The following is a 13,357-nucleotide window of genomic DNA, read 5'->3' on the forward strand; positions in this document are numbered from 1 at the left end:
AATGAGGCTCATTCCTTTGTTTCCTTAAAATGCACCTTTGATAGAAGATTGAGGTGACTCATGTAAGGTTGTAGAAAATAGTTATGCTTGGGTTAAACTTTCATCTTAATGGCATTCATTACAGAACAGTGTAACTGAAAAACATTGACTAGAGGAATTTTTTGTAGGGGCTGTGATCCAACTGAACAAAGGATTTTTCCTTTTTAGCATTCTTTCCTTGTTTACTGTTTGGAAGGTCCTTTATTGGGCTAATTTTTAAGGATGTGTAGGAATTCTCATCTGCCAGTTTTGGTTGTCTTTATGTTGGGGACTCTGTCAACTTGAGAGGAAGGTTGGTATATCAGACTTACCTCTTCAGAGCTGTATTCTGTGTCATGACTAAACCGCTTCTAGTATTCAAGCAAGGCCACTTGTTGCTTAAATCACAAGTGACTGAAAGACTCATTATTGTTTAAATTTGAAGTGGTAATGAAAATATATCTAGTACAAGGAGCAGTGAAAAGATTTTGGAGGAACATAGAAGACTCTTGTTTCTGGGGTTAGGGTAGTCAGTTACGTGGTCCTTTTGCTTGTGAAGCAGTGTTTAAAACAGCTCCGTTTGCTTTCACCTCGAACGATGATCAGAAATGAGTGCTGTGAAATTTATCTTTCACCTTCTTGAATGTGTGTATGTGAAATAACATATGGACTTCTTTATTTTTTACTGTAAACGGGCACTGGAGAATATATGGGAGAAGTAAAAGAGCTTAAGGTTCAGATTCTGAAGACTTAAGGAGTTTTGAAGAGCTGTTGTAATAATACAGCATATTGCCTGTTTCAAAGCTATCGATTGTTTATGCTGTGTTTAGTTTGGATTCATGGCCCACAGGTGGCTGTTGCAGCATTTCATCGTGTTTTGTAAAGTTCTGTTAGTGCTACTTATCTATAAAACATAGAATGACTTGTATTTTGTATGGGAAAGGGAGACTTACTTTGGGAAGAATAAAATGTTTCTTCTGACTCTTGTAATTTCTTAATCCTCTGGTTTTAGAAATCTGCAAGGTATGGAAGACCTGGTGAAGAAAATTCAGCTAAGATGTGTTGAAAATAATGTTGTCTCTGATTAAAATGAATTTCAGGATTGTAGGCCAACAATTTGCAAGAAGTTTATCTGTATGATGGAATTAAAGTGCAGGTGTGTCCTTTCTCTCAGCTTTTCAACAAGAGGTTTTGAAATCTTTAGAATTTTGGGTTAAGCTCCTGGTTTGTAGCACAGGATTTCTGAAGCGTTTTCTTCTCTGAGCAATGTGCTGAAGTTTTCCCAGCTCATGCAGGCATGATTGGTTTGTGGCTCTTGTGAACAAATTTACTGTCTCAGTCGATGTTAAGCTTTTAGACTACGGCATATTCTTATCTTTACTTGTAGGATCCGATGTCACTGGGATAGGTACAGACAAGGAATTCCTGAAACACTAACAGAATAAGCCTGCCGTTTTAACATTGTTAGTGATTTCAGTGGATTCTTCAGTAGGATGCTTAAGTTATTTTGTGTGTATATGGGTGTTTTTCTGGAGATTCTTTTTTATTCATTCATTGTGTATAGGGTATATAAGGTACTTTGTTCTAGATGCCACCGCAATTCCAGAACTAAAAAGTCTGGCCAGAACTTCTTCAATGCTGGCAAGAAATGGGGGAAAAAAAATGATTACTGGAAGTCCTAAAGTGGAGGTACAGTGACAGAGAATAGTACTGGCCAACAAGATGCTCTCAGCACACAAGTATGTTAACAATTGCTGTCAGAAAAGCAGTTCACGGAGGCAACTTTTGGGGGGGCTAGTCCTATATGCTTTGTGCTTCATTTGGTAAGGTGCAAGTTGTTCATCTGGAAGTTTCATAGCATATATGAATGGTGATAGTTGAGTGAAGACGTCTTTGGAGAGCCTTGAGAAAGTCAACTTGATAAATATGCCAATGGTGAAGAGGGGAGAAACTAACTGTGGGGTTATTATTGCAGTGCGGCCAAATTAAATGCTCTCTGGTATTCATGTTTAAGCCCTTGAGTTAAGAACAAGCAAACAAATTCAGCAAGGAATGGAGAACTCTTTATATCTGTAGCTGGCTTTAGCTGATGATGAGATGTGCCATTTCAGAGAACATGACTATGTCTAAGAACTTAATTTGGAAAGAAAGTAGGTCTGGAGCATATAAATGGATTCTTAATAACGAGAGAAGCTGGTTATACAACATCCAAATGCTGCTTTTCATTGAGTCAAAAATTAAATGCATGGGGCTACTATTCAGATATGTAGTTGACCAAGTTCTGCCTGTTTCTGTTGTAATTTTTGCTTTCTGTAGCTTTCACTGGCCTGTACATCCTTTGGTTGTTAATTTAGCGTTGTCTAGCTGGACAGCTTCAGTGGTACTAGGGGCAAAAGACTGTGTAAAACCAGGAGCATAAAGCAAACAGGTTCTGTCATCTATCTTTTTCACCTATCACAAGGTACTTGTAAAAAAAATACCACTCAATTTAAAAGGTATAGTGAGCTGTGCCATGGGTTACCGTTGTCTTTAGGACATGCAAGTGCCAGTGTGGCATCAGCTACTGCTACAATGACAGTGTTGTAGTGTTTTCTCATAATTCAAAATTGTCAAAGGTGTTTTGGTGTGAAATACCTGATACAAACCCATTGTATTGCATAAAGGATCGACTCGGAGGAATTTGAGAGTAGTTTCTCTAGAGCATTCAAATGGTTTATTACTCTGTCACCTATGGAAGTTACATAGTCAGACTTTACTCTCTTGGGTGGTTTTTTCAGCAGGACTTCAGTGCTGGAGCTTCAAATAATTAAGCTTTTATATTCACCATTTTTCTAGACAACTAGTGGTATTGGCTGCTGCTTTAGTCATTTGAATCTAAGTTGATTTTGCTTAGCTTTTTTTTAAACTTTAATCAACAAAACAGAAATTGAATGTGATCATATCCTATAGCAGTCCATAACTGTGTTTAAAAGATCCTTTAAAAGAAATGCATGAAGTAACACACCTTTTGTTTAGCACTGTATAATCTCATAATCCTGGCTTTGTGTGGGCTTTTGAAAACTAGGTGGGCTGATAGCAATAAAATAGCTTCTTTCCTCAATCAGTGACTTAGGCTAAAAGTGGAAGAAGCAGCCATGTAGAACAAATAGTATTTCAGACAAAAAAATAAAATGAGTTAAAGGTTAAGTATTTTTTCAGTAATCTCTTCATGTGGGTTAGCAAAGGTTACTTTTTTTTTTTTTTTTGGTTTATTCATTCAAAAACATTCACACTACCTCTGTGTACCGGTTAGACATGGCAGGATCAGCTTTCTGGGGTTTCTCTTTTTTTTTCTGAGTTGTTCTTTTTTCAGAAATTTATGTTGGGAAAGTTGAGTATTACTTCACATGTTTTCAGAGCTTAAACTGATATGCAAGGAACATAGTTGCTTGAAGTGAAGGTTTTCTCATTTTAACAGTGTCTTCCATTGGCAGCAGTTCAGTCCAGGGATCTCTTTAAATTTTAGAGAAATGACCTCTAATAAGAAATAAGTAGCGTGCTATTACAAGTATAGCCACTAATCCTGATGGATATAACTTTCTGGTGAAAGGTGACTGATCAGGTTTATTGCAAATTGTTCATCATAAAGAATGTAGCCTTACAGCCACTTGACACTTTACAGTTCAAACTTAGAATGTGTTCTGAAGGTGCTCAAGCATTATCCTTACCTAGTTTTATTCTTAAACTCCTGGAAGTGAAGTTGTGAACTGTGGCTAAAATGACCACGGAGTGTATTCACTCTCGTTTGTTAGAAATAGGTAAACAAGGAAACTCCCGTGATTTTCATTACTGTTTTCTGGTCTTTAAGTTTTTGGTTAAGATTAATGTATTCTAAAGATTAAACTGCATGGCTGAGCACATCTAGGTTAGTTGACTGGAATCTCAAGGCTGGTAGAATACAAAAGTTGAAGGAATGTAGCGTACGGCATATTGAAATAGATTAATGAAAAGCTGCGTTGTGGTAGGCTTTTTTTATGAAAGGCTTCCTCACATACACAAATGGGGAGTTCATCTATGAATCTGAATGTGAAGTAACAACTGTTCTGCTGATGTCAATTGGCAAGCCAAGATAATGAAAATATTTAACTGCTTTCAGTGTAGGCAGGATTGTAAGGGTTTTTGTTCTTCTGGTGCATTTTCCATGTACCCTGTCTATTTTCTTGACTTGAAAAAGAAAAAAATTAAGTAATCTTGATTTTTAAAGCTTTTCTTTGGTTTCTGAAAATTAATCTAGTCTGGATTTGCCTTGTTTAAATAGGCAAGAGGGACTTGTTACATAAGCTGTGACTTTCCTTAAGTGCAGAATTGATCCATAATTGAAATGGGGTAAGAATGTTAGCCTAGTTTAAAAACAAACAAAACCCACCGTAGCTGAGGGTCACATCAGAGGCTAGTCAGCATAGTTAATGGTTGAATCTACGTGGATAGATGGATATATTTTTGGACTATCCATGACAGCAAATGACAAATCTGAAAGGGCCATTTGGGTGTTTGTGGAACAGGGCAAAAGCTCATCATGCTGGAAACCTTTCCTGTAAGGTTGGACTAATGAGGAGTAGTTTTGTGTTTTATCCAAGAGGATTTTTCTGTAGAAATTGCAAGCCTGCACTTTTGCCCTTTCTATTTAAAAATGTCGAGAGAACTTCCACACTTAAAATATCAAAACAATGCAAATACCAGGTGCTTTTTAACTTTGACCTAAGCTTGTAAAACCTAATTTTAGTTTGAAATTTAGTAGTTTAGCAGCAAATAGGCAACAGACTTGCCAGATGATAAATCCTTTCTTGTATCATAAAAACATTATTTTTATATAATAAATGAAATAAAACACTGCTACCCTGAATATACTGTGTTCAATAAGCTATTTGCAGGAATTTCTTGTGCATTCTTGCTGAATTGGATCTGTATGTTCTTCTCAAGAAAACATGAATTTTAGTGCTTTTGTGTCAAATGTTGAGGTTTGGGTTACTGTTTTTATGCTTTTATTTTCCTCACTCCTAATCAAACTTTGCATGTTCTTAGATTTTCATAATGGCAATAATTGTTTAACTGTTTATATCGCAGCATGAGTGACAACTTACAGAAACTAATGTGATGAAAATACTGGTTTCAAGTGTATTCTGGAGCACACGATGCCAAAGACTGTATGAATTCAGTGTAGTGTCATTTAATGATGCCATGACAACAAGGGTTGCTGTGATACCGATTAACAATAAAGCTAGAACTGGCTGTCTTGTTGTTTTGAAAGCTTCAATAGAATGTTTCTTGACATAGGGATGGGTAGGTAACTTCTAATTCTGCGTCAAAGCACAGGGTTGAAATCTGATTACTTCACTAGCACCATTGTGAGCTTCCAGCCTTGCTGGAGATTTTTAAATGATACATTCTTTCAGAAACTGAGGTTTTTTTTATTTTCAGTGCATTAAATTGTTTCATTCTGTACATCTGCAGCATATTTATGCAGCCAAATGAAGGAAAAATATGAGATAGCTCAGACTGATGTTTTGTCATTGCTCCTGAAGTGTGGCCACCAACAAATCAGAATTTCTGCGCTACCATTAAAGGAAAAAAGCTTTCTTCATTTTATATCTGTACAATCCATGAAAATTACAGCTAGCCTGTATGTTTATTGCTTTACAAAAGCTTCCTTGAGACTAAGAGTCATATAGGTCAACTTTACTGTTGTCAAACCAAAGTATAAAACCTGATTTTGCTGTGTGTTTGATTAGTTCTGTTTGTGCTTTGAGTATGACAGTGAGCTCTGTCAAATCAGACAAGTGTGAGAGACTGTTAATTGTATTAGAGTGGGGCTGATGGGAGGACCAGGGCAAAAATAAAGTGATGGGTTAATCTGGGACTGTTTCCCAAACTGTAGATGTAGGAATTAGGTGATTTCCACACAGTTCATTGTATGATCGTTTTGCCTACTCTGTGATGCTCACTGGGAAGTCTCACAGTCTGGATCCCATTCAGAACTGAGTGCTGACAGTTTTCCAGTACACAATACAGATATTGATGAAGATGATAGTAATGTGATTTTAAAAGCTGTGTTACTTTGGATCAGCCTCATTTCAATGTTGCCTCTTTTTTTCTCTGACCTAGGTGGCATAACTACTGATATCATGTAATCCTTCTGTGTAATACAGTGGAAACTGGATGTAATTTAACCTCATTTTTGGCATTGAAATATTAGTAAATAAGAGATGATGGTCCTTTAGACAAGATGCTGATCTTGCAGATTACAGTGTTGGTTACTCAAGCTTATTTCTTCTGAATCCTTTCAAAATCGAAAGCTGACAGTTTGCATTCCATAAGGTGAAACTTTAATGAAAAGTTCTGGGTCCTGAAGTTCAGATATTTGGGAGATGGCTTGTTCTCACCACCACCCCTAGAAGACTGTGCTGTCTGGCTTTTCTCCTCTTCTCCTGAAGGAGATTAATTTTTTTGCAGAGGATGTGAGGTAGTACTTAAAAGCAGAATTGAGGCTCCTATATTTCAGTGGGAGTAAAATGGGAGCTGAAATACACACTTATGGGCAAATCCTAGGAAAGCAGCAATTTAGAAAGAGAGTTCTCAAACTGACAGCTAGACTTAGTGGGGATGATGGCCAGTTTCTGCCACTGACTGTGGCTTTGTACACAACTGGCATTTCAGTGTTCTCATCCAGTTGCATTTATTCCTCTTAAGCTAGTGCTAACATCTGTAGAGTGAGTGAGTTAGTTTATGGTAGAGACTTAACAAAGTCAAGGAATTTTATTGCCTTTGTGAGGGTAGGTGGAGAAACTATTTGTGTAAAAATACAAGTTAGCTACTTTGTAGCAAATTTTTGCAACAAGTGAGATGAGTTTATATATATATATTCGCCCGTAGTCACAGCATTGGTTTATGTATATAATCTTGTGGCTTTCGAGAGTATGCCTGGTACGAAGTTCCATACTGGTAGGATCGTTCACCACATGTAACATTCTTGAAAGCTACTGAATGCATGAAGTAAATCACATCTTTCTACTTGTAAAAAGCTTCTTATGGAAAGCAACACCTTATTAGATGATATCAAGTGGAATGTTTGCTTTGAAAGGCTCACATGTAACCTTGACTTGAAGAATTTTTCACAGATGTTACTTTTCAGCTGGCTTATCTAGGTTGATACTTTGTCTTTCCTTTTCATCCATGTTGCCAACTTTGTTTTTAGACACAGAAAAACAATAGTTCCGTTGGTGGTTCACTTTCTCTTATGACTGGTGGAAACTGGTAATACAGGGAGAGTGTACTGCTGTTTTATAAAGCGTTAATGTTATAAATGGAGAAGCAGGACCACAACAGTACATGTATTTTCTTTATGGGTTTGAAGAGCAGTGTAGGATATGTGATGGCCATGGGAGGACATACTGTATCTTAGCCTGTATCTAAACTTGTCCTGGCAAACATTTGTTGAAATAAACAGCTTCAAAAATGTTTGGGCCAACATAAATCAGGTCAGACAAAAGGATAGCAGCCAACTGTCACAACTGTATTGTGACCAGCCCTGACTTGGCAGGGAGGGTGACTGGTGCTGACAAGCTTGAGCAAATTAGATTTTGTTTTGCATGAAGAGAATCCATAGCTCTAAGGCTGGTACCAGTTGCTAATGTTTACTAAACAAGGGCTTCCTGTTGAGAAATAACTAAAATTAGAAAATACATAGCCTGTACAGTTTTTACATTAAAGATGGATAAGTGGTTATAAAACATGGTGACTGAAACTGCTGACAGGTGGGATGCTAATGACAGCAGTGTGTTACTGGCTAGGCTGACACCGAGAGCCTTCCCAGGTGCTTTGTTGTATCATTCTTTTGAGTCAGGTTTGTCAGCTTTGAATACATGCTTTTTCACCCCCTTCTTCTTTTTCCCCTTCTCCTGCAGACTATGCTATTGTTTGGTTGTCTTTACATTATGGAAGAGCTTATTTTCAGCTAAAACCAGTGAAGATTTTCAGATAGGCTACTAAGTTCTCTCCAAGCATCTCTTGTTCTTCTTTGTTGTTTTCTTCTTGTTCTTCAGGAAACTTTAGTCACCTAAGCGATCAGCTGCACTCAGGTGCCCACAGAGGTCCTGTGTGCTGCAGGATCCCTGGCAGTCACAGTCCTCTGGTCATACGTTCTAACGACTTTTCTACGGTGTTGCAATTCATGTTATTAAGCTTGAGATCGATCTATGTTGTGGGGTGTTTTTTTTAATCAAGGTAGCATCCCTTGGTGCAGGCATTTGCTACTTGACTTCATGTAGATAAATGACTGTGTATAGTGAGACAAGGGACACAAAAACTGAAAGTAAATATTAATTTTTGTGACTACTTAAGTCAGATTAAATTGCTGCAAGAACTTGGAAAAACATTTCCTTATGCATTCTTTTAACTGTAAAACAGTATTTGCTCTACTGTTGTTTTGCTCTCTTAGCCAAAAGACTACGACTCCTTAGTGTTAAAATTGTGTTTCTATTAATCTGGTATATTTAGATTTTTCTGCTACCTGAAGTTTATAAATCTGTCCTGAACAGGAAATCTCTGGCTTAGCGTCTGGTGAATATCAGTCACTGACTGCAGTGTAGCTGTGCTTTTTGATGGCTTCTGCCCCCACCCCTCCCCAGGCACTACTTGTGTCACAGATATTTTGTCTTGTGGAAGCACAGAAACAATGTTTCAGTTATTTTGTAAACAAATAATAAAGACACTGATGGAATACAAAGAGATCTCAGCTGGGTGTAGCCAGAGCTTTTAAGAGTACAAATAACTAATGTTATGCTTGAATGCATTATTTTAGTGATAGTATTCTGGATGGTGTGATAAACATCTAATTCAGCAGTTGTTTTCAACTTGCATTTCACTTTGAAGCTTACTGCTTCTGTTTCAGACTTGAAGAGGCTTGTGCCCCTGAGAGTTTTTTCCCCCTCTCTCCCCCACCTCACTCTTATTTTACTTTTTCCCCCTCAACTCTGTTGGTCTAGTAAAATATTATCATACCTTAATACTAAGAAACTGCATTTGGGGATCTGATATGCTTTAATTAGTATTCTATATGCTTGAAGATTTTTGCCTTGACTTAACTTGTAAGAGACCTTAAGAGGCTCTTTTATCCTGTAATGACAAGCCTGCACTTGTGGGTCCCACTGGACTCCCCAGAATAATTCATGCAGTTTGTGGTACTGCTGTGATGCATTCCTTGCACTTCCTTCTCAAACTGTGACTAATGGATAGATGGGATTGGCTGCTTTCCTGCCTTCCCTTCCCTACTTCTTAGGACTCCAAAAGTCTACCCACCACGTGCCCAAAAGGACCTGGTTATGGGGTATGTGCATGGGTATTCCTGATCATGTAATTAGGAATTCTTTTTCTCTCCAGCCACTAGTGGACTTCAGTGCATCAGAAGACAGGAACGCCTTAATCTTGACTAGGCAAGGTTTGCAGTTCTGGTCAAATGGTGCACAGTTGATCACAATATTCACATGAAGACTGCATATATTCAGACAGACAGCTGATGGGGAATGTTTGTGGTGTATAGCATTTAAATGCCTCTGTAGAAGCCTACCTGCCTGAGTCCTCTCAATATAAATCATTAGTCCCCATGAAGGAGTGCAGAATATTTATCTGCCTCTGGAGGTTAGTAGAAGAGATGACACAGTTTCTCTGTAGACTATCTTGTCCTTAAGTATCTCAAAACTTAAGTCTACACACTGGTCATGTTTCTTAGTGAACTAGCTGGAATTATCTTTAACCGTCTAATATCCTCTTTCCTGAAAATAGCATGTTACTGTAATTTTCAGATATATTTTTCTATGCTTTGTGATCCACTTTGGGTTTGTGGCCATCCGTATGGCTTTGCTGTCATTTGTTTCCCCCATTGCCTTTGCCTGGAGCTGCTCGGCGCTCCCCAACAGCATTTATTCTTATGTTGGTAGAGTACAATTGAGGCTTTGATGGATGAAAGCCTAAAGTGAACGTTAAAATTGTCTGGTTTCATTTTGACAGCTATAGAACGTTAGAAGGTGACAATGGCCACGATGGCTCAGACTAAAGCTGTGTCTATCTCACTGTCTGAGTGTTCTAGTGGCTGCCAAATAGAATAGCTATGAGAAAAGTAAAAATGGTAAGTTGGAGATATCTTAACTCTTTCTGCCTAGTGGAGCTCTTGAGCTGTTGCAGGCGATGTGGTTTTTTTAGTACAATGCTTAGTAGCTCAGTAGACTAAAGAGTGGGGTAGTTGAGTGAAAAGAAGTTAGGGAAGCATATTCAAAAGGAATTACAACTCTCTTATGAGGATAGGCTGCGCGACCTGGCTCTATTTAGCCTGGAGAAGAAAAGGCTGGGAAGGGGCCTTATCAATGCTTATAAATACATAAAGGATGAGTGTAGAGAGGATGGGCCAGTCTTTTTTTCTGTAGGGCCCAGTGCCAGGACAAGGGGTAACAGGTACAAGCTGGAACACAGGAAGCTTCATTGGAACAAGAGGAGAAACGCCTTTGGTGCTGAGGTGAGGGAGCCGTGGCCCAGGCTGTCCGTGGAGGGTGTGGAATCTCCTCGGGAGGTTTCCAAACCCACCTGGACACATTTCTGTGCCCCCTGATCGAAGGGAAGCTGCTTTAGCAGGGGGTTGGGCTGGATGAGCTCTGCAGGGCCCTTTGACCCCCACCACTGTGTGATTCTGTGAGTTCACAGGTCTGTGAACAGTTAGTGAGGTGCTCAGGAACAGCTGTGGTGCAGCAGTAGTGGGTGCTGTGGTGGGACTGGACTGCAGAAAGCGGCCCGTCTTGCCTCCTAAGCAGGACTGCCCAGTGCTGTCTAAGGGACAGGCTAACTGGACCCATGGCCCAACCTGGTAAAGCATTTATTGTCTTATTAGTAACCCACAGGGGAACTTAGAAGAACTTGTCCAATCTCTTCTGATTTCCATGTAAACTTGTTCCTGAGCTGTGTTTTGACAAGGAATTCCACAGGTCTCTTGCACATAGCATCACCCTTTTCTGTTTTGAATGTGACTCCTGCTTCCTCTGTTGAATCATCTGAGCTGTGTTATATATAAAACTGAAAGACATTGGTAAGCAATTGATTTGACCCACTATTTTCATGCCTTTCATGATTTTCTAATATTCTTTAAAATCCCCTGTAACTCTTCTCTTATCCAGGATGGTCCCAGCTTTTGTTGTTGCTCACATGGAAACTGCTTCAAGCCTGGATTGCTTTTCCCCATTAAGTTCCAAACCCTGAGCTGTAGCACACCTTTAGAGCAATGTGTGTTTAGTCAAAAATGACGTGCACTACTAATGTGTAGGTACTGAATTACTACCACATTTAGTACCAGCCTCTTGACCTTATTTTGCCTTTGCTGAGTTTGCGTCCTCAGTTAAAAACCATTATGCATACATGTAAATAAAGATAAATGCACAACTGTGTTTCTTTAACCTACATGGAGCTTTCTTAATTTACTTCTGTGTGAGATAGGTTTTTCTAGACTTATGTGTGTCCTGTTATGGGTAGAGCTTCCTACTCTTCTCCAGCAGGAAAAAACACCCAAAGTGCCAGTGAACAGTAGATAAGCTTTTGCCTTAGTCCACTTCCTGAGCCAAGGTTTTTTCCTTTGACCATGTAAAAGCTAGTCTGAGTTGAAGAAAAATCCCCCAATATTTGACATCTAGAGAGATAGCACTTGAGGCAGAGTGGTTCTCACAGGGCTTGCTTTTGCACTTGATACAACTGGTGTGTACATAATACATACAATTATGTATGTACATATGTAATTGGTATGTCGTCCTCCTACCCACTTGACAGTAGGTGGAATACTGTACTGATGTGTTATGTTGTACTTTGTTGATTCCTCAGAAAACTTTAGAGGCCTCTAACCTAAATATAACCCCTTGTAGTCAGAACAAAATGACTCAGATTTGAAACTGTTCTCTGAGTAACTCTGGATCCATTTTCATTGTACTGTAATTAGCTATATTGACCTGTTTGTTATCATGGGCACAGACAACACAGAATTGCCATTCCTTTTTGCTCAGTGAGGAAGTGAGTCAGCTTGTATTAGATCCCCTTTTTCTTTTTCATAAGCTAGACTTTCCTGAATCTGAAAGCTTTTTACCACAACTTGCAACGCAGCACTCTAGTGCATGTAAAACTTTAATTCTGTGCACCAGCATCTCTTCTGTGACACATCAGAAGAGCTTATGGTTTAACCTATGCCATATATGCAGCAGGAACTATGTATTTTATGTTTTTTAAATGAGACACATAGAAAGAGACGTATGCTGTAAAAAGCATCGCCTTGAGAATTTTTCTCATGAGGCCTAATTCTGAAAGATAATTTAGGTGTTATTGGGAACTTCTTTATCAGGACTGACATGCGTAAAGACAGACCTTTCTAGATCTAGGCTTATATACTAAAGATGCTTAACATTTGACTGAACTTGCGGTAAGAGCTAGCCAACGTTTGCCAAAAATCTTTGTTTAAATAAATAAACACATAGAAATTGATGTTGTATTTGTCAGGTGAAGAAATATCCACTCAGCAATACAAATCTGCTTTTGTTGATACTCTTTGAATACATGTGGTTATCAAAATGGTACTGGATTGAACAACAAAAAGAAGACACTTTCATTCAGAAACATTCATGTGTTGGTGTAGAGTCCCTCTTTTTTAAGTATGCTTGCTTGACTTTTGGTGAGAAATTATATGTAAATGACTTACAAGGTAGCAAGTAAACTGTTGTAAAATGTACAACTCTTTTGAAAAAAAAACAAAAGAATTTTATTTGTTCTAAGCAGACCAGGCTTCCATGTGGCCTAGACTTCAGTGCAGCTAATACTATCAAATTGGTTTGTAATGTGATTGAGTGTTGATTCACTGTTTTAATGTAGTTTCGTCTTTGCTTTGTTTCAGAAAATCAAGACGGACTGCATCAGGTAGTACATGAACGCCTGGGGGAGTTGCTACGTGTTTTAAAAGCAGTGATAAATAAACATCAGCCTCTAAACTCAGTCGATGTTCTTAGTGCTGCAGGAACAGTTATTGCAAAAGTAAAAGGTAAGGAATTACTACCTTTCATATTCTTGGAAAAGGCAATTAGGGCCTCGATTGGCTCTGACTTGGAGTTACAGATAGGATTCTATATACAGAAGAAACAGGGATATTTTAAGATTAATACTTTAACACTGTTTTTAAAATATGTTATCTAATAATTTGTTTTCCTGCTGATGTAACAAATTTCTACTTACAGGAAGCTAGCAGCCATACTACTGTTCACCATACACACTGAATTCCACACTTGGGTGT

At 38.4% G+C, this 13,357-nt stretch overlaps 1 protein-coding gene across 4 annotated transcripts in view; it reads left to right on the top strand.

Moving 5' to 3' along the window:
- The window catches only part of ARHGAP29 (Rho GTPase activating protein 29), a 51,283-nt gene that overhangs the window by 12,411 nt on the left and 25,515 nt on the right, over positions 1-13,357 (top strand). For all 4 annotated transcript variants that reach the window (XM_062003515.1, XM_062003518.1, XM_062003517.1 and 1 more), the window contains exon 3: positions 12,965-13,108. In XM_062003515.1, coding sequence (XP_061859499.1) covers positions 12,965-13,108 — 144 coding nt within the window. The remainder of the gene's footprint in view (positions 1-12,964; positions 13,109-13,357) is intronic.

Source organism: Colius striatus, chromosome 10 (assembly GCF_028858725.1).
Source record: "Colius striatus isolate bColStr4 chromosome 10, bColStr4.1.hap1, whole genome shotgun sequence".
Classification (NCBI taxonomy): Eukaryota; Metazoa; Chordata; class Aves; order Coliiformes; family Coliidae; genus Colius; species Colius striatus.